Source organism: Vespula pensylvanica, chromosome 2 (assembly GCF_014466175.1).
Source record: "Vespula pensylvanica isolate Volc-1 chromosome 2, ASM1446617v1, whole genome shotgun sequence".
NCBI lineage: Eukaryota > Metazoa > Arthropoda > Insecta > Hymenoptera > Vespidae > Vespula > Vespula pensylvanica.
Window position 1 is genome coordinate 10,275,341 of NC_057686.1, and position 27,164 is coordinate 10,302,504.

Here is a 27,164-nt window from a genome sequence, read left to right on the forward strand (position 1 = left end):
AAATGTATATTTAAATATTATCCTACATTGTACGGTCTTACGATTCTACAATCCTACAATCCTATAATAGTAATAATAAAAATAAATTATAATATGATATAATATATAAATATATTAAAAATAAGTTATCTTTACATTAATATAGTATAATTTATATTATATATATTATACTATAATCTAAAGAGTATTTATGACCATTTATTCTATACATAGTATAAGTATAGTATATATATATTAGTTTATAAATGAAAGGATATATAGAAAAAATATTGAAAAATCAATGATCTTTAGGAGTATTTTAGAAAGCATTCTGCTATATGCACCTGAAATGTAGGATTGGATTAAAATGGAAAAAATAGAACAAATATGAAAAAAATATCTAAGACGAATATTAGAATTAGATTATAATACATCTTCGTACATAATCTTATTATTAGAAGGAATGAAAATTGAAAAGATAAGAATAGAAGCAAGCAAAAGAAATATCAGAATATGAAGGAAGAACCAGAAAAGAAGATAGGAAATAAATAATTATAAAATGTTGGAAACAAATACGTTTATATATATTATTTTATATTATACTTTTATTATTATTATACTTAGTGTTATTATATAACTTATAATATAATATAAATATATCAATTATATACAGTATATATATAATATAAATTAATATAACATATATATATATATAATATAAATTAAATTCTATTGAAGACAACTTATATTTGAGAAATATATTAAAAATTTTAAGAAATAACAATTAAGTTTAAAATGAAATAAAACTTTAAAAATACGGATATCTAAATATATGACTTAAAAGTTACATAGTGTTATAAAGGATTAAAATACGTAATACTTAAAGCCTTAATCACAGATTTATTTTTATATAAGAGCTATTAAACTTAATTGTAGTCATTGCACAATAAATTCCAATGAATCTAAAAATTTTTACCACATGAAAAGCAGTGTATATAATCAATAGAAGGAATGATATACGATTTCTTATGATCATGACGTTTGCGCTAAATGTTTATAAAATCTCTACTTTTACCACGAACTGCTCTACCGAACATTATTAACTCGTTGGATGACATTAGGCTCATCGGTGATTCACATTCAATTTTTTAGATTTTATATAATGTTTCGAAAATATTTTTGGTGACACTTAAAAAATTACAACTATCTATATTTTTTAATAAAAGTAAAGTCTCACATAAAAAATATAATAATGAATTCTCCCTTATCTTTAATCTACAAAAAGTTAAGAGAAATGTTAGATGAATATATTGATTTGTCTTCAGAAAATCAGTTTAGCACTCAACGTATTAATAACAACTCAAAAAATCTACAATTAATATAAAAAAAATACAGTAATGACTTACATCTAATATAAAAAGTATAACTTTTTTACTTTAAAAAATATTTTCTTTCCTTTAATTCACAAAAAGTTATGAAAGCTATTAAATGATTTGTATTAAATTTGCTAACGCGTGCTAATAACAGTTAAAGTCAAGATCGAAAAGAGTTAATATCAAGCAAGGAAAATAGATTAACTTGATTCCTCGTTCGCTCTCTCCAATTTCTTCTTCCGACGATCAAGGAAAATCATTGATCGTATTGTTCTATTACGATCTCATCTATCGTCCGCTTCTTTCTCGATCGACAACAATGTTACGTTCATAAAATGCATTCCGAACGACGTTTCGACGTTGTGTCTTCTCAACGAACGTTGTGCTGACGTAGAAATTATTCGAAATCTTTAGATCTTTGGTGAATACTATAACGCTTTTTTAAAACAAATTCTTCGGATTAACCGACAACATTTTGTTGCAAAATTCCACAATTAAATTTTAGTTATTTTTTTATTATCCATTAATGAGGCTTTGCGTTATGATTTCGTATATTTTAGAATTAATCTTTCAAGGTATAAGTATGCGATATACACGTTACAAGTTTCTAAAGATGGCACGTTTCACTTTATATCAGATTTGATTCGTTTATCTGTCAGACAAGAGTAATTCTTCGACACTTTTTTTCAATGCCATGCTCCGTTTTAATCTTCTCCCCTTTCCTCAACTCCCTTCCTTCCATTAATACCTTGGCACAGAAAGTCCAACTTGTATTCCGATCTAATGAAATTTCAATTAGCTTTAATGAGAGCAACGTTTAAATAGCGTTTCATCTTTATCTATCTCTCGAATGAGATCATACTAATGACTTTATAATGATCCTTTGGCATTTGGTGACACGGTTAAAGAGTTGATTCCTATTCTCGAGAACGTTTTCTTTTTTTTTTTTTTTTCTTTTTTTTTCTTATTAAGCGAATAAATAAATTCGCTCGGGGATGAGGAAATTTTTAAAAGAACGATCACCGAAGTTTATTCAGTCATTTTAACACGTTCGAGTACGCCAAACGATGGAATATCACCAGTCGTTTTCTTCGTCTCTTCCACGTGTTGCGAACGTATGTTCTACCTCGCCACGTATCTTTTGGAGAATTTAGGTTTCCGAGGTTCGATCATCGTCGTCGCCGAAAGTTTTATCGTTTGAATACGAGGACAAATGATTATAATTACGTAATGAATATAATTGTACATGATTCTTAAGAAATGTACAACTATTTTTCTTACGTGTCATCTTATATATACATATATGTGTATATGTATATGTATATATGTATGAATGTATGTATAACATACCTATGTGAGATATTTTGAGTAATTGAAATATTTCATAACACGTGCCATGAAACGTGTCATCGAGCCGGATCAATCGATCCCAAGTATTTACTACAAACGGATGTACATACCGAGCGCGATGGAACTGGTCGTTACGAATTATTGCAAAATCTCGAAGGAGGAAAGAAGAGCTGCAAGGTGTGTCGATGCATTTATCTATACTTATATGTATATGTATATGTATATATATATATATATATATATATATATATGCAATAGGCGGATCAAGTAAACTTTACAATATGTAAGCTACAAAGATTTTTTTTTGTTACATAGAAAATAACATAGGAAGTAACCTTTTAAATCATCTTCACGATTTATGTTTGTTTTTTCTTTTTTGTTGTATCAATCGATCGATGTCGATAACAGAAGGATATATTAGGATAACTATCTTTGACGATGAAATCCTATAAATTTCTCAAACATAAGAGAGTAACGTCTGCAAAAATATTTGTTCTGAAACGAATCCAAAGATACGTGGGCGTGGTAATAGGTACGTGTAACATTCAATGCGTTCGCGTGGAATCGTTCCTTAAGTAAATAATATTGCTTTGCGACGATTACCATTTTGAATATTTGAATTATTCCGAACATTGCTTCGAAGAATGGCCAGGACTCGTCTATGAAATTAGCTATGTTACGTTCTCCTCTTTCAACGATATGTCGCAACGAACGTGAAAATTATTCCACGCTGAGAGAATTTGTATTCGTAACTTCGCTCGCGTGAACGAAGCTGTCTATTTGCTTCGTCAGATTTGTATATACGAAGGATATATTCAATAACTTATTCTAACTCGCTTCTCTTGAGGCTTACACCCAAATTGTTATTTTAAAATCGTCCGTATCCTTGTCCTTCCTCTTGGGCAAGGCTTTAGTTTTGAATGCAAAGAAAATCGATTCTCGTAACGATTTGATAGTCAAAATTGATTTGTGTGTGCGCGTGTATGTATATGTTGTATGATAGATTTCAAAGAAGGAAGAGAAAGCAAAGGAAACAAATTTAAAAAAAAAGTCAAATGCGATCTATGTATAAGTACAAAAGAAAATAATTAATTTTTCGCGAAAAGAAAAGAAAGAGAAAGAGACGAAAATAAGAACAAATGTAAGAAGAAAAAAATCAAATGAAATTCGTGTATCAAAATTAGAGAAAATAATTTAGATATTTTTCGCAAAAAAGAAAAGAGACAGAGAGAGAAAGCAAAGGAACAGATTTAGAAATAGAAAATCAAATAGAGTTAACATACGAAAATTGAAAAAACACACTTTATTTTTTACGAAAAAAGAAAAAAGAGAGAGAGAAGAGTAAAATATCAAATTTAGAAATAGGAAATCAAATAGAGTTTAATTACGAAAGTTAGAAAAAACAATTTATTTTTTAGAGAAAAAGAAGAGGGGAAGAGAGAGGAAGCGAAAGATCAAATTTAGAAACAAAGAATCAACTAAAGTTTTCATACGAGAGTAAGAGAACACAAATTACTTTATACGGAAAGAAAAAGAGAGAATAAGAGGGAGGGAGGGAGAGACGTAGGAAGGAATAAATAAAGTAGAACGAAAGAAAGAGGCTCGATCGCCGAATTCGCACGGCCCCGACAAATCGCCATTTGGTTTTGTAAACTCGACTTTCGTGCGTCACTACGTGCGTATACGAGCAATTTAGATTTTTCGTTCACACGACGAGAAACGTCGCGGGAGTCGTGAAAGCGCTAACGAATCTCACACGAAACACACATCGACTTGTTTTAGGGATAAGAGAGAGAGAGAGAGAGAGAGAGAGAGAGACGAAGAGAAAAAGAGAGATAGAGAGAGGAAACGAGACGAAATTATCTACAGAGTTTTTTAAACGTATCAACTCGACCTCTTTTTTCATATTTACAAAGATAGTAAATAATAATTTCATTTTCTTAAAAGACGATGCTCCTCCAATTACGTACTCGTAATTTTTTGTTTAATAATAAATGAGACTATAAAACGTTTAATAATGCGTTTAATAATAATGATGTTATATTTATATTCATGTATAAAAATAAAAAGAATCGAAGGTAACGATGACGATTGTCGTTTGTAAGTACATACGTGTCTACGTATATTATTTGGAGTGTGACGTAAGATTGTAAACGGATTTATGTTTTACAGTCGCGTAAAACCTTTCGAAGGTATCGCATTTATTTAGCTGAGTCGTACGCATACATATATAACATATATACACATACATGTAGCATTGACGTAACGCTTCTGAGATCAGGTTCAGGTAGCGATTAAATTCGAATATTGAAAAATCCGCGCAAAAATATGAAAAATGAAACGAAACGAAAGAAAAAAGTATTCTTTCAAAAGAATACTTAACTTCTCGGACACCCTGTCGTTGTAATAGTCTCGAGGAGTTATAAAATATACGATGCATCGTTCGAACTCTATCTTCGTTCCCTCGGCTTTTTCTCTCGGACTCTTTTTTGCGAGAGTGTCACGAATGTTCTTTTGCACGTTCCTACGTTCCTCCGTCCGTTTCACGTCCTCCTTCGTCTTTCTCTCTCTCTCTCTCTCTCTCTCTCTCTCTCTCTCTCTCTCTCTCTCTCTCTCTCTCTCTCTCTCTCTCTCTCTCTCTTTGTTTCTTTCTCAGGAAAGATACTGGCGATGGGAATCGGTAACGTTCGAAACCATGTTCCAGTTTTTCTTACGAGTTACTTTTTAGGAAAAGATTTGTTTTTATCTCTCTTTCTCTCTCTCTCTCTTTTCTGTCTATTTCTCGAATTAAAAAATAAAAATAAGTACAGCCGGAAAAGTGACGTCGATGTAAGGAAAAAAAAAAAAAAAAATGAAATGGAAAAAAGATTATGGTACGATTTCGTATCAAGGCTCGATTAACCGCTTAAAACCGGCTTTTAACTTCACTTATCTGAATTCTCGAGCACATTCCACTAGACTATTACTCTACCGATCGACCGCTTTCCAATTTTCGTTCACCATCGTCATCGTCAAGTAGAAAAAGTCTTGAAAACGTTTCTTTTTCCGAAAAGAGAGAAAACAAATAAAAAAATAAAAAAATAAAAAAAAAAAACATAGTACTCGGACGAAGTAAGCAGGAATATTCGAACGAAAGAGAAGAAAGATAGAAAAACGGAGAAAATATTTTTTCTATTCGCTCATGACGGGAAGGACTTTCTCTGGTTTCCTTTGGTTTTGTTTACATTCAAAGATCAAGAAAAGAAAAGGAAATAAGTTAAAATTTGGAATAACGAAGTATCGGTGTTCGAATCGTTACTCGATTCGCGATCGATAACTTGATCGAAAGTTCATGAAAAAAGAAGATAGAGAGAGAGAGAGCGACCGGTACCCAACGCTAAGAATCGCGCGGCATGGCCCCGGTATGCGCGGATACGCGAACGCGGAGGTCACCATTGACGCAAATTCATCCGACTGTCACGTGACTAAGCGGTGAAACACAATACAACATCAGCGGACAGACAACCACCACACACAGTTACCGATCACCATCACCATCACCACCACCACTAACACGCCACCTTTCATTAAATTCATGCCTCTCTGTACGCATTCACGACGAAGGAAAGAGAGATTCTCGGCTTTTGCTTCTTGTGCTTCTCGCTACCTCGTTTCGATCTTACTTTATTATTCGAACTATATGTTCGAACGTATACATAGGATAAAGAGAAAGAAAGAAAGAGAGATAGATGGAGAAAGATAAATAAATGGCCACCCACACAGCCAATGGTGATAGCCAATTAATGACGGTCATTAGACCAATCAGAATACCAATGCGTTTCGATAAGAAATTCACATATTGTTCGATTGATAGATCTTTATTTTTTATAGCGTTGCGATGAAACATTATGATAATCATAGTAATAAGAATGACAGACTCAGGTGGAAGAAGAAAAGTATGGATGATGACGAGATGCGAGGAAAAGAAAAAAAACGAAAATCGAGAGGAGATAGAAAAACAGAAAGAGACAAATGAAAATCTGGGATCATCGGATTCGATTTGAAAATAATGGAAAATTGGAGAACGATTGATATACATACACATGCATGTGTTTTTCTAGACGATCAACGATGACTCAAAACAATTTGCTTTGTTACTGGTTTCATCTTCGAATTATATGTATATGATAATGTACTAAAAGACTAATGTGTTTTTTTTTTCTTCTTCTTTTCTTTTCTTTTTTTTTCTTATCATTCTGGTTTTATAGTTATATTTTATAGCTTGTTTTATAGTATAATTCCTTTTTTGTTCTGTTTTGTTTTTCATGCATTAAAAAAAGTCATTTGTTTTTAAGAAGTCGATCAATATTCTTATCGAATTAAACAAATTAATAATTAAATAATAAACACTTGAAAAATTGTCAAAAGTGATATATTATTTAACAGTAAAATTGTGAATTGACATGTACGTAATATAATATTATTACGTAACGTAGATAAAGACGATCGTTTGACGAATGACAACTCTAACGAATTTAACGTACACCTTATTTATGTATAATCGTAGCATTAGAAAATAGACAAATTTGAAAGATATACACGTACCAACTGATTCGTGTATCAACACATAGATTCTACATTGTATAATTATTTAACTTGTATAATTACGTTGAACATAGAGAAATAAAGAGAAAAGCCAATCGAAATGTATGAAATAAAAAATTTATAACTAATTGTAAATATAATAATAAATATAATCCAAAGAATTACGTATTTGACGAAGATTTTTGATTGAATGTAATTTCTAATTTTTAATATTGAAAGAATCGTTATAGAAATAAACGTATATAAAATATAAGTATGAATAAAATATAAAAAAACATTATGACAATAAAAACATTAGCATATAAATATAAATTATCATTAGTAATAATTAATATAATAATTCTAGTATAATATTCATATATTTAATTGATCATAATTTCAATATTTATGAAAAAAAGAATTTAAATCTGACGGAACACCTACGAATATCATGAACCTGCACGAATTTACACGAATCTGTATTACCTTTATGAACGGACAAATTTAAATTTATACCGAAAGATGTCACTGCAATTCAAATATCATGTAATAGTTTATATGGATATCGTGAATTATCTTAGGAGGTTAGTAAATCAAAACGATACATCGATAAAACAGTTCTCTACGTATATTATGGTAAGGTGGGACTTTGAAGTATGGCTCAGTGATTCAGACGAACGCGCTTCGTTTTGTTATAATAACAGATAATGGAATAGTAATTAGAATTAACGGATCGTACAGATGTCATAAATATTATAAAATCATATTACCATGATATAAAGAAGCATGAATACTTGGCAATATCGCCAATTGTTTGAACGACGTGGTTTAGTGAACATGACTGCTATAATACAAAAAAATACATTCACTGGTTACTACTGAAGGACAACATTCACTATATTCATACTTTTCATTGTAATATGAACATTTTTTTATTATTATGACTCGTTTATATATATATAAAATATCTTTATATATAGTTTATTTCTATAATGATCTGTAATGATTCATTAAGTTTTCTTTTTGTGTTTGTAGCACAATACATTTTTTATATGTTTCATTATGAATCAAAGTAAAACGATTTATTGATAAAGAGCATTGTTTCAGATGTACTAGACATCATGTCTTACTCCATTAATAGAAGACCTTTATTAGGGGGTGTATCTGACAGTGAATTTGAAGATGATTTAGAAACAGAACTTGATGATCCAAATGTATCTATACCTGACGAAAAACCATTTTTAAAACAAGAAGAGCCACTTGACAGGTATGAATAAATTTTTAATTTATAGATATTACTACTACGTATCACTAATATAACATCGTTACTAATTTATATTTAATAAAACCTAGACATATATAATTTTCTTTTATTTACAGATATAACTTTGCTTATATAGTTTTTTACCTGCTTGGAATAAATATATTAATTCCATGGAGTTTTTTCATCACTGCAGATGATGTAAGTTTAATATATATCATGATTATATATATATATATATATTATTTGATTGATGTGATTCATGTGTATCAAAAAAAAAATATATATATATAAATTCAACTTTATCGTATTATCTAATTTTAGTATTGGATGTACAAATTTCGACAAATTCATGAGAATGATACTAGAACTTTTAATTATAATTATACAGAAAATTTAGAAACAAAGACAGATCTTCAAGCTAGTTTTACTTCTTATCTGAATGTAGCAAGTGCTTTACCAAATACGTTATTTCTAATACTAAATACATTTATCAGCAAAACGTAAGTACAACTTTTATATATAGATGCAATAAAGTTATTACTTATAACTTTATTTATTACATTATTATATCATAAAAAAATATTGAAATTTTTAGAATACCTTTAAGAACAAGAATGGTAGGATCTCAATGTATTATTCTTCTATTATTTATCATGACAACTGTATTTGTGAAAATAAACACAGATAAATGTAAGTAAAAACCATGCAAGTAAATGAAAATAAATATTCAACTAAATTATTTTATATTTTCAGGGCAAGCTACATTTTTAGTAATTACTTTGACTACTGTAGCATTTGTCAATGGTACGTAAATATTAAAATTTATTAATATTTAAAATCTATAAAAACTGATATTTTTATTTATCTTTTAGCTGCAAGTGCAATTTTTGGAGGTAGTTTAATGGGTATAGTTGGACGTTTTTCTCCAAAATATATAACTGCTATGTCTGGGGGCCAAGCTTTAGGAGGCATCTTTACAGCTTTAGCAGAAGTGATCTCTCTTTGGATTGGTGCTAGTCCTGTACTTTCAGGCTTAATGTATTTTATTATTGGAGATACTATATTGCTTCTATCTTTAATTGCTTATATAATTTTAGAAAAAGCAGTAAGTCTTTCAGTGGATATAAATTATATTTCTTTCTTATTAATTCTTTACTTTTTTTAATAATAATTTTGTTAAAAAGAATATTTGATATTATTTTCTTTTATCACAGATGGCTATTTACAATTTTATTATGACTCTTTTAATATATGCTAAGCTACTTATGATAATGATCAAATCATTAACATAAATATATACAAGGATTTATTACACAAATCCTTGTACATATTCACATTGTACCATCTGTATTATTTTAATTGTGCCGTGAATATATTCAAAATATACTTATAAATTATTTAAATGTTCTTTTTTATTTCCAGGCATTTTTTAAACATCACATGTTGGATAAATTTCCTGAACGTATAGATTCAGATTTTTCTGTTAATGCAGAAGTAATGTTTTCACAAGTACATACAATTTCTTATTTAAACATTATTAAAAAAATTTGGCATTATGGTATTAGCGTATTTCTTGTATTCTTTATATCCGTCACAGTTTATCCAGCTATAACTGTGTTAGTAGAAAGTGAAAATAAAGGAAAGGGATATGCTTGGAATGGTTCGTTGATTTTTATTTTTATTTATGAAAATACTCATAATTTTAAAGAAATTTGAAAATTGTTCTATTTGTTTTAGATATATACTTTGTACCTGTGGTAACATATCTAATTTTTAGCACAGGTGATTATGTTGGTAGAGTTTTATCAGGCATTTTTCAAATGGTAAATAAAAATTACTGTTATGACCCTATTACAAAATTTTTTTTTATACAGTAACATACATTCTTATTACAGCCTAAAAGTAAACCATACCATGTCATGCTTTTAAGCATAACAAGAGTTATTTTTATACCAGCTTTAATGTTTTGTAATGCACAACCAAGACATAATTTACCTGTTTATATACACAATGATATTTACTACATTTTAATAACTATTTTATTTGCTGTAACTAATGGATATTTGTGTAATTTATCATTTATATTAGCTCCAACGTAAGTATTTTATTTTACGTTTTATGTTTGACGATATCGATTATTCTTATATGTTATCTTTTTGTACAGAATGGTAAACACACAAGAAAAAGAAATTGCATCTGCGATGATGGGGGCTTTCCTTGGTATAGGATTAACAACCGGTGCAGCTCTTAGCCTTTACATGGTTAAAGCTTTGTAATATAACTAAGGTATATTATTAAATTTATTTAATATAAATACTTTTATCATCACTCGAACATAAATATATCGTGAATTTTAAATCCTTTTAGAGAGAATTTAGTACATTTGAAGATAATCATTTCATATAAATATTATCAAATATCATTGTAAGTACATTTTATAATTTCCTATACGATACATTGCTCTATTTTAAAACATGGTTTTCAGGGTATTATGACAAAATATATTACTATTATCAGAATTTCAATATAGTTAGTGGTTAAATAGTAACTATTATTTATTGATAAAAGAAAGATGTGAGAAACAAATGCAGAGATATTTATACAATAATAGAAATATAAGTATCAATGGTGATTTCCATAATATTTAAAAATAGTAATATTTTAATGTAGTAAAAAAACAATTGTAGAGTATTGTCGTTTCTTATAAATATTTAAAAAAGTGTTAACTGCATCACATTTCTATGATTCTTTGACAAAATTTATATGAATGTTTTCATATGGTAATTTTATAATATTGTCACAAGTAAAACTTTTATAAATATACATAAAAACTTGTATATGTCTCTCAGTAGTGGTATACAAATTTCAGTATAAAATATCGAAATTATAGTCAGATAAATCAGCTTTTATTAATACATTTTTGTTTGAATGTCTCGTGTACAGAGTCTATATTATAACTAAATGATATAAAGTAAAGAAGAAAATAGTTACAGAATATATCGTTATTTGCACATTTTATTATTTACTCTCTATATCGTAATTCAAAAAATGTGTATATAGTTTGCTATGTATTAGATTAATTTAAAATATTTATAGAATAAATATGATGATATTATTTTTCGTTCCATTCGTACTCAGTTCTTTTGCCAACGAATTTTAATCACCTTGTGCACAGCAAATGTAATTACAAAATAATGTGAATACTCATAACTATAAATAACAAAATGCTCACTTATTGGAGCTTACACAACCCTCATGATCTCAGTTGATGTTGCTTGTCAGTAAGTGGTACAAATACTACGCCCATTAATGATTTTTGTTCAATTTCTCCGTTCATTTTTTTGTCAATTTGAACTAAAGTCTGATTGGAAGAATCTGGACCTACAGGAATTATCAATCTTCCTCCAAAAGCTAATTGATCAATTAGCTATAAAACAAATTAAATTTTTTAATATATTGCAATATGTTACGAAATTAAAAAAGGATATCATGAATCAAATCTAAGCTCTTACAGGTTGAGGTACTTCCTTTGCTGCTGCTCCAACATGAATAACATCATAAGGTGCTTTCGGTGGATATCCTAATCTTCCATCTCCAACTATAAATGGCAATCCTTTAATGATGTACAAATGAATAAGATAAATTATCAAGGAAAGAATCTCAATTTACCAACTAATTCAATACGTCCATAAGTAAGAAACTTTGGATAACAGCTTTCTATGTTTGCTTTAGCTATTTCTTGAAGTTCTGGAATATGTTCAATTCCTATAGCTGTTCCATAAGGTCCCAGCATATATGCCATACAGGTCGTCAAATAACCAGATCCTGATCCAACATCTAATGCTCTTCCACCAACTCGTAATTTGTCTTGAAGTAATTCCAAGACATGTGCGTGCTAAACAATTCTCATTTGTATTCCAACTTTTCATTTCCTTTCATCTTCAGTTCTTAACTATTTTATATAAATACTTGTATCATTTTTCAAAAAAAATCAAAATAAAATATTCAAAACTTAATGTAATCAATAATATAATATATGATACAGAAATAATAAAAGCAAATACCATATGTGGAGCACTTATTGTTGCTCCAAATCCAAGTTTTTGTGGAGCATCAATATAAGCAACAGGTAAATCTATAAAATATTTTCTATCAACAGCATACATAGCATCATAAACATGTTGTGACTTAATAACACCTGATCCTGCAAATATTTTATATTTTATTTGAGTACAATATTATACCTTAATCGTAAGTAATGAAATTAAATTAAAAGGAAATTAGAAAGGGTATGTCATGTCAAAATATTGTGTTTATAACAACTTGACATTTCAACTCATTGGTCAATTCATGGGTATCTCAAAACCTTATGAAATCTGTCATATCCAATATAATATTACTTACGTCTTAAATGAAACATCAAATATAGGTTGTTTTTCGTTTTAAATCGTCCAAAGGTAGACATTTCATACGTATATACCGCAGCCAAAAACAAGGCTAGCGGTACCATAAAATATCTTATTTTCAATAGAAAATGAATTTTGAATAATTGTGTACTTATCGGATAAACAGAAAAATTCAATCTTCTTATGATCTCATTGATCTAGAATTGTCGACAATTGTCATTACCTAAAAGTTCACAAAATATATAAAGTCAAAAACATTTTGAACAGTTTGTGGCGACCCTACACCTTACTCACTACTGTGAAATTGGTACTTCTGAGAGATAAGATGCCAGCCAATCAAAAATGAAATACTCGTTGTTCTCACATCGTTCTACAAATCATTGTTAGCATCGTTCTCGAGCTCTATCAATATTAAATTATATCGATTATTGTTAATAACTTTAATAACATTTTCTTAATTAAAATTACCTATCCTAAGATCTTTACAAAATAATTTTTAAATGGCCCACATAAATTTTAGAAGTATTTCGTCGAATATTGTTAAAAACATCAAATAAATAAAATATTCGAGAACATACAAAACATTATTTAATCGCGCTCGATTTAAATTCATTGAATTTTGATATTTGAAAAATGAATTCAATCTAATACCAACCTGAGTTCAAACGATTACTAACAACGTAATAAATATAATAAATTATTTTTCTAAATTAATGAAAAGAAAAAAAAATTATCTATTTAATGAAAATAATGTTTTGAACGTTATATAATAGAAAAATAAAAAATCAATTATATCGTCCGTAGACGCGCTATTTACTTATTAATTTAATTACTCGTCCTGCTTATTATAACAAGTGCGCATAACAAACGTGTCCAAAGAAATTAACAACGAATTGATATTTAAAATCATTACTATTAAAATATTTAGATCGATTGCATGGACGTAATGCAGAAAATGAATTCTGAATAAATATAGATACGGTTAACATATTTAAAAAAAAGCGCCTTTAATATATAGAACATTTCATTGACGATATCAATAATCCTTAACAGAGCGATAAATTTTTTAATAATTTAATTAATTTAAAAAAATCAACGAAGTATTTTTTGCATTCCTATATAGTTTTACTTAACAATTCTTTTTTCGTGTACACTTTGCACATTCTTTAAGACCTTTCTTGTAACTTTTATAGGTGGAATGTATCTAGGAAAATGTCCCCAGTATTTTGCTTGCAGACGTAATGGTATATCATATACGGATTTATTTCTGCGTACTCGATAATTAAGAATAACATTTTCTGAAAATTCTTTTGCAATATCCTCATCAATTAACACTTCTTGCGAAAAACATAAACAATACTGTTGTATTCGTTATCACTTTCCCCATCCACGTTGATAACTGGACGCTATCTTTTTGAATTGGGTTGAACGTTATCACTATTTTTGTTGTTGTTTTCCATTTTTTTAATCTACATAAGAAACACTACTTTTAACTATATAGTAATTAATTTATTTTTTGTTTCTTCGTACTGACTTTGTTATAAGTATACAAAGAATAGAAATTTTTTTTTGTTAGTACACTTATTCGTCTATTTAATTTTTAAGATACTATTTATTTGATATATGTGTGTGTGTGCGTGTGTGCATGTATGTATATATATATTTAATATACCAACTCGCACATTATTCTAACTGTTCTTTGATCTTTACTATACTCAACTGTTCGTTGCTTTCGGGATACGCCCGAAACTTTATCGATAATATATGATTATCAAACGGCATGGTGTATACCGTTTACGTATTTGCGATAGTCGACAATCGACATATGTCTACATGTAGTATGTTATTTCAGTGCAAGTGGTTTAAGGACGATATTTTATAGCGTTAAATTTAACAAATCGATACGTTAAGATACATTAAGAAACAATTTCTCTTTAAAATTTGGAAGGTATTATGAAAAATAAACATGCATCATTCTACAATGTTATCGTTTAGGAATTTGTTCATATTTTCATAATTTGAAAATAATAGAAAAAGGAAGCAAAAGGTTTTATTCTGCCTTAATTTCGTTATTAATAGGAATTCCATATTTGTTCAGATTTATATAGATCTAAGAGGCTTTGGTCAGTTTATTTTGATTGATCTATTGTATAATAATGTTACAAATGCAAGAAATTATAATATATCAGAATTATATAAATAATTACTTAAAAATAACTTTACTATTTTTTTTCTTTCTTTTTTTTTTTTTGCTATTTTTGTTTTTGTTTTTAAACATTTTCCTCTTATATGAATATCACTCTTGGACTAAAAAGAAGATTTGGTTTAAACATCTAACAATGGATCTAAGCATGTTTATATACAGAATACAAAACTTAAAAAAGAATGTAGACTTCCTTAATTTTGAAGATAGATATTTAGTTATTTAATATGAAACTTATATTTCGGCAAAATAATATTAATTAATCAGTTATACGAGCCAAGAAGATGAAGAAACAGGAACCATTCTTTATCAAATATTGTATTCCTTACTCAGCTTACTAACTATCAGGACTGTGCAATGTGAACCAAGTATATAACAAATGACGATATTGTTATAATTATTGGAAAGCAGCAGAAGCATCATTTATCTACATATAGAGTAGTATACAAAGACACTTCTCATTATGAAAAAGATTCATGTTGAAGAGAGCATAAAATTTAACAAGTTGAGAGAGTTTCTTGATATTCATGCATTTACTTAGAATTTGGAATGTAATTATCTTTGCAAAACGCAGAATGCTTATAATTCTCACCAGAGAAGGTCATTTTATTTGTGCAGAAAAAAATCTAGCATATAAAAATACGATGATGCTGATACACTCGTAATAAATCATACGTTGCATAAGATTACTATGCAAGAGAAATGAACAGACCTAAATCATTATAAATTCTACACATGTCACTACAGGAAGTATCAAGTTCTACAAATATCATATTGCACATAACTGCTTTATCAGCCTGTATAATATAACGTTAGAAATATGCAAGCAGCACCATTCGATATAGCTTCTTGCCTGGCACGGGAACACCTTCGTGAATAATGATTATTAGAAAAAATGAGAAGGTTAATTATAAACTTCTTTTCTTTCCTTAGAAGCGAAACAAAGGCGCTGCGAAAGTTTATTCTTGATATGTCTCTACTGTAAAACCATATTGGCCTATTAATATTCTTATAGAATTTAAAATTTAGCATCAACTTCCATGTAGTATGTACATATGAGAAATATGTATAGGCCTATCATGTAATCTTTAAAGAATGTAATATAACTTATACTATACACACCAACAAGCTACTTTCAAATATCCATAGAACTTTCGCTGCGCTTTAAATAATAAAGGACTTCATGGCTTCAATAACTTGTTATACCATACGGTTCTATACCTATCCAATTACACAACAGAATATATAATATACAAAATATATATAAGTTGCCATAACCATGTAAAAACCACATTGTTAATACACCGTTTGGAATGCCAGCCATAAAACTGATATCAGTGAAATAAGTTTTATAACATATATATCTATACTGCGTCAAAAGTCCAGACAATATTACTTGAAATTATTATTATCTGAAAAAGAATATCCTGAACATTTTTTTTTTTTTTTTTTTTTTTTTTTTTTGTTATTAAGTAGAGATTTCACTTATAAAGATCAAGGGAGGATATTAGATAAGAGATGATCTGCTTGCTACACTTAGTATAAATCATATATGCATTAATAATATTGATGAATTAATCCACTTATATATACAAACAAATAATAACCTAACAAGAGCAGGAATCTTTTCCTCCTTGTTGTTCATTTGACACTCCTTGAAGACTAGTGCGACCAGGTTGACTAGGATTGTGTTGAACACCCGATTCAGCAGCATTAAGATCCAATCTAGAAAAACACAATGTTCTATTTGAAGTTGATGCCAATATAATACATACCCTTAATCTATTTCTATTAATTTGTTATCTTCTTTTAACTAACTATCTTGCTTCATAGAAAAACATCTTACCGTCCATCTTGTATACTTTGAAATATTTTCTTTGCTGTCTCCAAGAAAGCTTCTTCAACATTATGTCCACTGTTTTAAAATGATAAAGAAATATAAGTTGAAGAATAAAACAATTTAACACATCAAGATCTTCAGAAGCATAATATATATATTAAGTAAGCTTACGTTTTTGCACTAGCTTCAACAAACATAAGACCATTCTCATCAGCAAATTGTTTGGCTTCTTCATAAGTTACATCACGTTGATCTTCCAAATCACTCTTGTTTCCAATCAGAAATATGACCTTAAATAAAATCTGATGTCTTATTTGTTCTTCTTTCTTAGCATTGTAAAAATGAAAGAATCTCTAACAAATGGACGCCAATACACTTTACAGATATAAATACCATTATGTACAATATCATATTTTGCATACAGTGCTTGGATTGGTCAAATTCCTCGTGTCTGTAAGCCAGCTGCTCAGATGATTATATGTAGAACGACGTGTAATGTCATAAACCATTAATGCGCCTGCAGCACCACGATAATATGATCTACATAAACAAACAATGTACTTAGTTTTGTTTATAAAAACTGGAACAAAATAGCAATTGTAATGATTTTTAAATACCTAGTAACTGCCCTAAAACGTTCCTGTCCTGCAGTATCCCATATTTGTAATTTTATTTTTTGACCTGCTACTTCAATAATTCTAGTACCAAATTCTACACCAATAGTATGTGGACAATCTGCCATAACTAAAAGAATAACATAACATTGAAAATTTTGAATCAATAACTAAATAAACATGTTATTTACAAGTTTTTAGTTGGTATCATTTAACATCACTTACATTTCTTTTCTGTAAACTGATGAAGTAAGCACGATTTCCCTACTCCCATATCGCCTATGATAATATACTTAAAAATATATGAATAATTATATGGTCCAGTCGACATTTTGTACCTATAAAAGATATAACATTGATCACTCCTTTGTGTGAACCTATGATTTAATAAATCCTTAAACTAATTATAACTTCCTATGTTATAGTGCAACCAATAAGAAATATTATTACTTAGTATTTGAACATTGTCAAAATCTAATTTTTACTTTCAAGATGCAACATGTATATATCTGTATAGAATTAATTATACAGAAATAATATTATTATATTCAATTGTTAATAAAAATTTTCTATTGTAAGATCGATTCTTTGATTAAACGATTATTATAGGAATGAATACTTTTTCGAACAAACCTTAGGCACTGCAGACTTGAATTACACTACTGATACTAACTATCTGATAAAAAAAAAAAGATGATGTCAAAATTATTAAACGTACTCACCTCTTATAACACCTTCACGCTAAATCTTTATACTGCTTAACAATGCTTGAAATTATTCTGAACGTTAGTTTTACTGAATAAGCGACTTTCTGTACCACTAAATTCAGATATATTGTCCGCGTTGAAGTAAATAGTTAAGAATCCTTTTTAACACGAGCAATATGGCAGTTCACTGTCTGTATTAATGATGGCGGAGAATAAACGTCAAACAATCTGTCATTAAAATCAAGATGATTCACTCGTGAATCTAAAGACGTTATTAAGCGTACGTAATTTATTCGATTTACTTTATTGAAATTTATAATCTTTATTAACTAATTAGTAGAGACGTCAAGACATCTTTTGTAAATTCTACATTTCTTGTGACAGCTTCGTTCTAATTTTTTACGAACGATGACTGTGCGATACACAGTTTACTTTTAGCTATCCACTCATTGGTTAGCATTCTAAATATGAAAAGATGTCTTGAGTGAAACGACCAATGGTGTTATTTCTACGTTTCATATCTTTCACGATAGAATTATGGATCGCCAGCGCGAATTTACAAGTAGAGGTTACAGAAAGAAATAGTAAAGATTATAGGAACGTACTTGATCAAACGAATAATTTATCAACATTTGAAAATGCAACGAAATTGACAGCTACGTGGCAAATCTAGTTTCCAAATTGACCGTTTTCAAACTACAGCGCTACTAACGTTTAATATATTTTATACATTCGAAAATGTTCACTAAATGAACGAACTTTTATTGTGTTCTCTAAAGCATCTTTAACGTTACAAGGATTTTTGATTATTTAGTTTTTATATAATTTATTTTTATCTAAAATAAAGCTGCATTATAAATAGAGTTAATTTAAGTATAATCACTTATTTTAAACGTTTAAAGAAATAATATTCTTATTACAATAAAAATAATATATTTTTAGTTATATTAATATCATATTCATTCAATTATTTTTGTATTAAATTTTTAAATATATAATAGATATAATGGGATTGTTATATTGTTTTTAAAAAATTTCAAAAATATTTGCGTTATTCCAAGCTTATGTATATACACATACAGTATATATGTATAATCATTTTCATGAATTTTTGATTATTGCGCATATGCGAAAATTCGGTAATTCTAGAATCACGGTTTCGGGAAGATTTGAGCTTTGAACGAAATAATTTGGATTATTTTATTGATGTATCTAACATGGAACATCACTGCTGTTGTGGAAGTATTCATAATGATGCGGAATTAGGGGTTCAATATAATTTATATAAAAAGATAGATAAGGATAATGTTGAATGTTTGAATGAATATGAAGAAAATAGTGGAGTGACAGTATTCAAACCTTGGGAAGAAAGACTAGACACTAGTAAGGTAAATTTTATGAATATTTATTTTAATTGATTGTTATAATTATTATATACAAAATTTATTTGTTGAATATTATTTAAGATGAGTCACAATTTTGATGTATTGATTTTAGTTTGTGGAAAGTGATGTCGACGAAGAGCTTCTTTTCAATATACCGTAAGTTAAAGAATTTTATCTACATTTAAACTTTAAGATTAAAAAATAAAATTTTAATGTTTTTTGATGTTCTAGCTTTACAGGAAATGTTAAGTTAAAAGGACTTATTATAATTGGAGGTGAAAATCAATCTCGTCCAAACAAAGTAAAATTGTAAGTATTACAAAGAAACATGGATATTCTTATAAATATATGTATATAATTTATCATATTTTACATATAGATATAAGAATCGACCACACATGACTTTTGATGACGTTACGATAGAAGCAGATCAAGAATTTGAGCTTTACAATGATGAAACTGGCGTACATGAATATCCTTTAAGGTATGTACATATTAATATATATTACTTTATAATTAAAATCACATAAATGTAATGTACAAATTCAAATAAAAATATTTAGATATATTTCAATATAAAAATAAGTTTTATCGCTTAATTATTATATATAATAAATTAAAGAATGTAAGGACGTATATAAAGTATTATTTATGTTATAACAGAGTCGTAAAATTCTCTACTGTATATCACTTGAGTCTTCATTTTATTGGTAATGGTGGAGCTGAAAGATCGAAAATTTATTATATTGGCTTAAAGGGAGAATGGTCGCCAGCTCATCAGCATGGTGTCACAATTTGTACTTACGAACTGGTGCCACAAAAGAGCAATCATCTTAAGGATATGAATGATCAGAGCAGAGAAGTTAGTTGATTTTCTTTAATTATAGATCCAAATTTTAAGCATTTTGATGATTAAATAAATACATTTTTTTTACTTTAATAATGCCTGCTTATTGATAAGCTATAAAGAATTGTACCCAAATCCCAACAATTCTCGCAAAGCTACCTTTCTTCTCTTAAAACATTAAACAATAAAAAAGTTCACATAAGCATATGCCCTATTTGATTTTGTTTCCAAGTTATAGCGAATTTGATTTTCAATTAACTCTATCTGCTTATCTTTATAAAAGATGTTCGAAATGACATCTTTGTCTTATGACAAATCTACAAACATTTTATCAATAACTGTTTTACTCTCTTCGTATGTCTGTTATCAATGACTGTTAAACTGTCACATATTGCTAGGATTTGCTGAAAATTTTGTTCAATTCTTTAACGACGAGTTTCAATACTGTCAATAGCTGTTTTGTACATAATGGATTTTAGATAACTTCACAAGTAATATCCATCGGATTTAAATCCGTGAGAGGGTAGAAAAACAATAGAATCTGTCTATTTGTTTGAAAAACAATTATTCCAAAATTGTCTAGAAAATCTAATGACAGTATCTGCGTTCGCTCAACGAAAGAATCATTGCGATAGAAAATTCGTTATAATCCGAAAAGAATTTCAAACATGACATATGTTTATATGAATTCTTTTATTATTTTGATATACTGAAAGTATCTCTAAAATATTTCTCATTTATTTTGGGATATCATGTATAGCATATAGTATATATACGAGCACAAGCGCGAGATATAAAGTGCGGATGAAATAAAAACAATGGACTTAAGATCAATTAATACGTACAGGCATCTCATCAAAACGTTACTCTCCTTTTTCTTATACTAATTTCTCGATTCTCGTCAATTAACTGCAACTGTGAAGTCAATTAACGATATATAATTACTATATTCTGTAATACAATGCTATGATACGTTATACGATGTTGCGATATCGCATAATATACAATGCTTCAGCTTTGAATGAAATGTGTGCGCGTACGCATAAATATATCGATCGGTCAATCGATTGATCGAAAGTAATATCGAGTGAATGATTTTAACGAGTGAAACGAAGATATCGAATAAGACAAAGAAAACGCGATGATTCGAAAAAAATCATAAAAAAAATACGATGGGATTGGTAGAAGAGCCATTGACCATAAATAAATAACAGGGGTAGAGGGGAAAAGTAGTGTCGATCTCGTTGGTGCGCTCTGAGAGATTCCTTGGAGTCGTATTTACAATCAGAATCGAAACACACGAGACCGAGAGTTGGCTGCGCGCGTAACGCGCGATAGATCGCGAAACTCATGGCTCGCGCGAGAGCGAGCTCCATATCGGAGATAACAAAGAAAGAGGAAGAAACTAATAAAAACATCAAATTAAAAGATAATGTCGGTGAAGCTCATTCGTTAATGGAAAATAATTCCTTGAGGATTCCCGCTTTAGCAAAACCACCGGACGGAGGATGGGGCTGGGTTGTCGTCTTTGCGTCTTTTCTCATACACGTTATCAGTAAGTTTATCGAATTATTTTCCTCCCTTTTTTCTTCTCTTTCCTTTCACTTCCATCTCAAATCTGATTCATGCGATTTCTACGAAAAATGCGATCTCGACGTCCTCGACCGCATTTTTCTTTGAGTTTCACAATGTTTCATTCTATCATAGATCTTTGATAAAAGCTTTAATCCTTCTTTCATTTCAATATTTACTAGATCATTTCGTTATTATCAAATCATTTCGTGATTCGATATAAACAAAAATTGTATTCTCAATCATACGCTTTTGAAAAAAGCTTCGATCCTTCTTTTGTTGCATTACTTGTTATATGGATCGTCCCATGGTTCAACGGTCAATGAGTTTCTCGATTCCTTCAAAACACTCGCGATAAAGCTCTGTCGATTACTTGCTTTCTATGTTTTTTCATGTTTACAATCGTAGTGGATGCGAAATTATTAAAAAGAATAAAAGACTTGATAGTAGACATGTACTAATGCAATATCGATCAATATATAAAATCAGCTTATGATAAAAAGTGTAACGTCGAAAGATCAGAGGACATAAATTTATACGTATGTATACAACACATGTGATGCGTCATTGTATTCTAACTTGATTTCTTTGTTACATTGTGAATTTGACGAAAAGAGCACAAAATTCGTTGAAACGAACGTTTCGAAAGAAAGAATATCATCTGCGAACTATCTTTAACACGTTGAATATATGTACTGTGTTATACATACACACCGCACACATGTATGCATGTATGTATGTATGTATGTATGTATGTATACCTATATCGATATAGTAAACCTCATTTTTTGCGAAAAATAAAATTTCACTTTTGAAATTTTTATACGATTTGTTTATCGGTACTTGTGAGAATATAGTTAATAATCGTAATAGAAAATAGGTTCGATGTTTACTGACTAAAAACAATACGTATTCATTTGAAATTATTTTTTACATAATAAATCTACTGTGAATAATGGATTTACGATAAAAATAGAATTCAAGTATCAGTAATCGTGAGAACTACGAAAGAATAAAAGCTTCGTTAATGTGACATTAATAACATTTTTATTTGTACGATCATAGATGAAATTCGACAATCGAACGTTACAATCCAAATTGTGTTCATTCGCGTTATCGTTGGAGATGACGCGCTGAAAGTATGATTTTGACAGAGTCGAAAGATGTAAAGATATATTACATATTTTTCTGTGAAGAGTCCACAGAGAAAAAAGTGAATTTTAGATAACCTTTGTTGACTTTAATTGAAGCAGTGTTTAAAAAAATAAAAAAAAAAAAAATGCAAAGCTTACTTTTACAGTTGAATACACTGTTTTTTTTTCTATACAAAAGACAAAACTTTCGGCTTGAGTCATCTTCTTATCTTTCCCTCGTTCAGCTTCACCCGACCACTCTCATATCCGCTCATTGAAATGAGTTAACGTTCTCTTATCGTCGATGAATATCACATTGAAGTATATTCTTCGATCATTTTGATCATAGATTTCATTGAAAAGAAAAGAACAAAAAAATCAGTGAATATGTTAACAATTTATTTCATTTGATTTAACGTTTATATGATATCATTTCAGCATATAGTCAACGTTTTAACGCATAATTCTAAAACGTGTACATTGCAACCGGAGAAGGTCAAACCTATCACTTTTTTTTTTAGGATAATGATAAATTTCGTAATCATAATATGCAATTATATAATTAATAATCAACAAAATATTTTTTCAACGATCTCAGAAACAAGTTCTATTATAATATTCATCAAATTACGTACGATACCAGCGAAATTAAAAAGCTTGTATATCATTTTACAATCAAATTAGCATGCACAACGAAATTAGATCGACGGTCCACTTCGGGCGTCAACAAAAATTTTATCTTTATTACTCACGACTGATAGTTACGTGTTACTACTTACATTTTAATAGGTCATTCGATGTAGTTTGTAATATATTTAACGCTGATTAGTTCTCGGAAGGAAACCTTATCAGGTAATATTCTTTCAAACGACTATTGGAAGATTAATGTTTTCAATATTAGTAAATAACATTTGTTTTATCGAACATTTACATTTATATTATCAGTTCGTATGCTTAAATTTATATCGTGGCAGGCAATGATCGATTCTCAATTAGATAATTGCAGAATTGTTATTAAATATTTTGATTGCATTATTTGATATTGATAATACTTCTTAAACTGAAATTTATAGATCATTTTCGATTGGTAAATATTACCGTACTATATATCAGTTTCTTTAATAAAAGTTGTACAACTTTAAGGGAATCCATTTTCCTTTTTTTATACCTGATCGATCTTTTGTTAACAAACTTTATATCAGTTTTTTTAATTTAAAAATTAATACAGAAGTCTAATTTCTTTTTATATGCTATTCATCTTTTGTTAACAGTCGATGGAATGACCTATTCTTTCGGTGTATTTTACTTGGAACTTCTTTATTACTTCGAAGAGGGAAAAGGAGCTACTGCCTGGATTGCTTCGATACTCGTCGGCGTAACTTTGTGTTCAGGTAAGAAAGATCGATCGGTTTCATAATAATTCATTTTATAATTTCTTTGAAATTCATTTGAAGGTCCGATATCTGGATCTTTTGTGAATAAATATGGCTGTCGAGCGGTCACGATAGCTGGCTCGATTTTCGCCAGTGCTTGTCTATTAACCAGTGTTTGGGCAGGTAGTATCGTTATGTTATATTTCACCATTGGTCTTGGAACAGGTGAGTAAAATGAAATAATTTTCTCTGAACCATTCGTTTAAATTACTATTATTTGCGATTACAATATTATTGTTATATGTATACCGTATTTACAGGTTTAGGCTTCGGATTAATATATTTACCAGCCATAGTAAGCGTTACTTGTTACTTCGAAAAGTATCGTTCTTTAGCTACAGGTATAGCGGTTTGTGGTTCAGGTTTAGGAACTCTTATTTTTGCTCCTTGTTTGGAATCTCTTATATCAAATTATGGATGGAGAGGAACAATGATGATATGTTCCAGTATTGTTTTAAATTGTATCATACTTGGAGCATTTTTCAGACCACTCGAAACTCCAACGCTTAAGAAGAATCATAATTCAAAGGTATAGTTTTAAAATAATGTAATGTAAAAAAAAATTGATGTAACTTTGGGGACGTAATCTGCATCAAAACGTTTTTATTTTAGGGCATATCTGAGGAACTACAAAGTATAAATAAGTCTTCTGCGTTTACTAAACGACAAGAACGTTCGGACGAAGTAATCAATCCGGAAAACAATATAAAATTCAATGTAGTTAATTTCGAAAAGAAAGTTATGCCGAGTGGTATAAGGACTGCTTTGAGTCAGCCTGTATTAATTACTAAAGTCAGCAGTCAGCATAAACAATCGCTTATAAGGACATTTGGAAGTAGCGAAGTAACCAGGTGCCATAATGGATTACATCACGGCAGTCTAGAAAACATTCGTAATTATTTGTCTGTATCTTCTGCATTCAGATTCTATCAGTATTCTCATTTTATTGCTCTCTGTTGATTTTCCCATTACTATCTTATCAATAGATCTAAGTTGCATTATTCAAAATCGTTATTCATAAATTGCTTGATAAATGCTTTTAATAATTTAAAATTATAATATATTAATTATAAAATTTATTGTATATATTTACAGTAAGTCTTTGATTGTTGATAATAAAGAGGACATTATTCCTCTAGATACATACTCTAAAAATATATCAAACAAAGCTGAAATTAAAAAGACTGAAGATAATATAACGCTGTCCTCTGAACAAAAAAGAGATGTACTTCAAGAAATTATGGACACTTCTCTGTTAAAAAATCCTTTGTTTCTTATTTTTACTCTTTCTAATTTTTGTACCAGTATTGGATTTAATGTGCCTTATGTATATCTACTGGTAAATATCAATTTATTGTTTACATTTCTTAAATTTTAGAAGTATTTTAATTGCATTTTTTTTCTTTTTTTTTTTATAGCCGCAAGCAGAAGAACGAGGAATAAACAGAAGTTTAGCTAGTTATTTACTTGCAATTATTGGAGTAGCCAATACTTTAGGTCGTATTATTCTGGGATATATATCTGACAAGCCATGGATCAATCGACTCTTTGTGTACAATATCTGTCTCACGATCTGTGGAATAGGTAAGTATTGATTTTTAAATAATATAGAAATCAATAATTACTGGTTTTCTAAGATAAAATAATATACAAAATTACATATCTTATTATAGCTACAATATTTAGCACCTTTTGTACCAATTTTACTGCTTTTGCATTTTATTGTATCATTTATGGTTTTACTGCTGGAGCATACGTAGGCCTTACTTCTGTTATTCTAGTAGATTTATTAGGCTTAAATCGTCTTACAAATGCTTTTGGACTGTTATTACTTTTCCAAGGCTTTGCATCTTTTCTTGGACCACCTATAGCAGGTAACAAAATAAAATGTAGAATTATCTATAATATGATTAAATATCTTGTTATTTTCAGGTTGGCTATACGATGGACTTGCTTCATACGATCCTGGTTTTTATACTGCAGGCAGTATGATTGCTATTAGTGGTTTGATGTTATTTTTTATTCCTGTACTTCAAAAAAAAGAAAATGAAAAAGAACTGAATAGATTAAGTATAATGAATTCTCAATCGGCATAGACTAAGTTAAACAATTAAGTACATTCTTATACAAAAACATCTCATAATAATAATATAATAATAAAATGATAATAAAAAATATGTGAATTTTACAAATACTATTTTCTAACATCTAGAATAAAACAATACTAATTTACTAAACTATACTCATCGAAATTAAACCAAACGTGATAAAATTCTGTTATTAATAACCTCAAAAATTTACAACGACCGTCTTACAATACAGTAAAAAGTAAATGAGACATAACAACGAAACTTTGTCCGCCTATTTAAAAAGTGACGTTTATCTGCCGTATCTGAACTGCGCAAGCGCACGAAAATTCTTTATCCTGTTAGAACCAATGAAAATGTTTGGAGAATAGAATGTGTTTACATGGTGAGGGAAGACGCGACAGAAGA

General features: G+C 29.0%; 5 protein-coding genes across 6 annotated transcripts; 3 read left to right on the plus strand and 2 right to left on the minus strand.

Annotated features, from left to right (window-relative positions):
* The first annotated feature begins 7,894 nt into the window (after positions 1-7,894).
* On the plus strand, positions 7,895-11,051 carry LOC122637647 (equilibrative nucleoside transporter 3). The gene is made up of 12 exons (XM_043829922.1): positions 7,895-8,180; positions 8,373-8,532; positions 8,646-8,727; positions 8,851-9,029; positions 9,125-9,219; positions 9,283-9,333; positions 9,402-9,634; positions 9,952-10,189; positions 10,267-10,352; positions 10,425-10,624; positions 10,694-10,815; positions 10,897-11,051. Exons 2-11 carry the CDS (start codon positions 8,387-8,389, stop codon positions 10,803-10,805), a joined length of 1,422 nt encoding a protein of 473 aa, XP_043685857.1. The 5' UTR covers positions 7,895-8,180; positions 8,373-8,386; the 3' UTR covers positions 10,806-10,815; positions 10,897-11,051.
* Positions 11,052-11,413: 362 nt separating this feature from the next.
* Positions 11,414-13,242, minus strand: LOC122637652 (protein-L-isoaspartate(D-aspartate) O-methyltransferase-like). Its single transcript, XM_043829935.1, has 5 exons — positions 12,934-13,242; positions 12,594-12,733; positions 12,199-12,424; positions 12,042-12,127; positions 11,414-11,956 (listed from the first exon to the last, which is right to left on the minus strand). The coding sequence occupies exons 1-5, from the start codon at positions 13,037-13,039 to the stop codon at positions 11,783-11,785; spliced, it is 732 nt and encodes a 243-aa protein (XP_043685870.1). The 5' UTR covers positions 13,040-13,242; the 3' UTR covers positions 11,414-11,782.
* A 1,804-nt stretch (positions 13,243-15,046) lies between these two features.
* On the minus strand, positions 15,047-18,725 carry LOC122637653 (ras-related protein Rab-14). The gene is made up of 7 exons (XM_043829936.1): positions 18,315-18,725; positions 17,818-17,930; positions 17,596-17,722; positions 17,401-17,518; positions 17,150-17,268; positions 16,985-17,053; positions 15,047-16,863 (listed from the first exon to the last, which is right to left on the minus strand). Exons 2-7 carry the CDS (start codon positions 17,921-17,923, stop codon positions 16,746-16,748), a joined length of 657 nt encoding a protein of 218 aa, XP_043685871.1. The 5' UTR covers positions 17,924-17,930; positions 18,315-18,725; the 3' UTR covers positions 15,047-16,745.
* A 572-nt stretch (positions 18,726-19,297) lies between these two features.
* Positions 19,298-20,624, plus strand: LOC122637654 (PITH domain-containing protein GA19395). Its single transcript, XM_043829937.1, has 5 exons — positions 19,298-19,687; positions 19,797-19,840; positions 19,916-19,993; positions 20,064-20,168; positions 20,348-20,624. Exons 1-5 carry the CDS (start codon positions 19,517-19,519, stop codon positions 20,553-20,555), a joined length of 606 nt encoding a protein of 201 aa, XP_043685872.1. The 5' UTR covers positions 19,298-19,516; the 3' UTR covers positions 20,556-20,624.
* Positions 20,625-21,099: 475 nt separating this feature from the next.
* LOC122637644 (monocarboxylate transporter 9) lies at positions 21,100-26,765 on the plus strand. 2 transcript variants are annotated; one of them, XM_043829914.1, is made up of 9 exons: positions 21,100-22,086; positions 24,508-24,627; positions 24,691-24,834; positions 24,930-25,198; positions 25,282-25,571; positions 25,765-26,008; positions 26,088-26,253; positions 26,343-26,543; positions 26,602-26,765. In XM_043829914.1, the coding sequence occupies exons 1-9, from the start codon at positions 21,882-21,884 to the stop codon at positions 26,763-26,765; spliced, it is 1,803 nt and encodes a 600-aa protein (XP_043685849.1). In that variant the 5' UTR covers positions 21,100-21,881. The 2 variants fall into 2 exon arrangements, with proteins under 2 accessions (XP_043685849.1, XP_043685850.1); XM_043829915.1 differs by lacking the exon at positions 21,100-22,086 and adding an exon at positions 22,209-22,638.
* The last annotated feature ends 399 nt before the right edge of the window (positions 26,766-27,164 follow it).

What these genes read in the sequence shown, in the direction of transcription:
- LOC122637647 (XM_043829922.1), top strand. Translation starts at nt 8,387, where the DNA reads ATGTCTTACTCCATTAATAGAAGACCTTTATTAGGGGGTGTATCTGAC. An exon ending in CAAGAAGAGCCACTTGACAG is followed by an intron (nt 8,533 to 8,645) that starts GTATGAATAAAT and finishes TTTTATTTACAG; the next exon opens with ATATAACTTTGCTTATATAG. An exon ending in AATACATTTATCAGCAAAAC is followed by an intron (nt 9,030 to 9,124) that starts GTAAGTACAACT and finishes TGAAATTTTTAG; the next exon opens with AATACCTTTAAGAACAAGAA.
- LOC122637652 (XM_043829935.1), bottom strand. Translation starts at nt 13,039, where the DNA reads ATGGTACCGCTAGCCTTGTTTTTGGCTGCGGTATATACGTATGAAATG. An exon ending in TTTGATGTTTCATTTAAGAC is followed by an intron (nt 12,734 to 12,933) that starts GTAAGTAATATT and finishes AAATATTTGCAG; the next exon opens with GATCAGGTGTTATTAAGTCA. An exon ending in CAATAAGTGCTCCACATATG is followed by an intron (nt 12,425 to 12,593) that starts GTATTTGCTTTT and finishes AGAATTGTTTAG; the next exon opens with CACGCACATGTCTTGGAATT.
- LOC122637653 (XM_043829936.1), bottom strand. Translation starts at nt 17,923, where the DNA reads ATGTCGACTGGACCATATAATTATTCATATATTTTTAAGTATATTATC. An exon ending in CGTTTTAGGGCAGTTACTAG is followed by an intron (nt 17,519 to 17,595) that starts GTATTTAAAAAT and finishes TTGTTTATGTAG; the next exon opens with ATCATATTATCGTGGTGCTG. An exon ending in CAAAGTATACAAGATGGACG is followed by an intron (nt 16,864 to 16,984) that starts GTAAGATGTTTT and finishes GTGTTTTTCTAG; the next exon opens with ATTGGATCTTAATGCTGCTG.
- LOC122637654 (XM_043829937.1), top strand. Translation starts at nt 19,517, where the DNA reads ATGGAACATCACTGCTGTTGTGGAAGTATTCATAATGATGCGGAATTA. An exon ending in AAAGACTAGACACTAGTAAG is followed by an intron (nt 19,688 to 19,796) that starts GTAAATTTTATG and finishes TATTGATTTTAG; the next exon opens with TTTGTGGAAAGTGATGTCGA. An exon ending in CGTCCAAACAAAGTAAAATT is followed by an intron (nt 19,994 to 20,063) that starts GTAAGTATTACA and finishes TTTTACATATAG; the next exon opens with ATATAAGAATCGACCACACA.
- LOC122637644 (XM_043829914.1), top strand. Translation starts at nt 21,882, where the DNA reads ATGGCTCGCGCGAGAGCGAGCTCCATATCGGAGATAACAAAGAAAGAG. An exon ending in CGGCGTAACTTTGTGTTCAG is followed by an intron (nt 24,628 to 24,690) that starts GTAAGAAAGATC and finishes ATTCATTTGAAG; the next exon opens with GTCCGATATCTGGATCTTTT. An exon ending in CACCATTGGTCTTGGAACAG is followed by an intron (nt 24,835 to 24,929) that starts GTGAGTAAAATG and finishes CCGTATTTACAG; the next exon opens with GTTTAGGCTTCGGATTAATA.